The sequence below is a fragment of the Nestor notabilis genome, unplaced genomic scaffold (assembly GCF_000696875.1).
Source record: "Nestor notabilis isolate BGI_N333 unplaced genomic scaffold, ASM69687v1 scaffold26632, whole genome shotgun sequence".
Taxonomy (NCBI): domain Eukaryota; kingdom Metazoa; phylum Chordata; class Aves; order Psittaciformes; family Psittacidae; genus Nestor; species Nestor notabilis.
In genome coordinates this window covers 20,740-21,046 of record NW_009919112.1, presented here as the reverse complement: position 1 = coordinate 21,046, position 307 = coordinate 20,740, and the positions used below count along the sequence as shown (strand labels likewise).

General features: G+C 65.1%; 1 protein-coding gene across 1 annotated transcript in view; it reads left to right on the top strand.

Annotated features, from left to right (window-relative positions):
- Positions 1-307, top strand: part of RADIL (Ras association and DIL domains) — a gene marked incomplete at its 5' end in the record, with an annotated part of 8,874 nt that overhangs the window by 207 nt on the left and 8,360 nt on the right. The window contains 2 exon segments of the mRNA XM_010010094.1: positions 1-291; positions 294-302. Of these exon segments, the coding sequence (XP_010008396.1) occupies positions 1-291; positions 294-302 (300 nt within the window).

The following is a 307-nucleotide window of genomic DNA, read 5'->3' as shown; positions in this document are numbered from 1 at the left end:
ACGGTGGGCCAGAGGACACAGGCGAGCAAGCCCAGCATCAGCCTGTCAGCCCCCGACATCTTGCCCCTGCACTGCACCATCAGGAAGCTCCGACCTTCCCGGCATTGCTCAGAGGAGAAGCTGGTCCTGGAGCCCATCGCCGGTGCTGGCGTCTCCATCAACTTCACCGAAGTGGCCCGGACGGTCGTGCTGCAGCACGGGGACCTCCTCTCCCTCGGTCTCTACTACCTGCTCCTCTATAAGGACCCCATGAAGGCGCAGACGCTGCCAGCACAGACACCGCTGCGGCTGCGAGAACCGCCCCCCG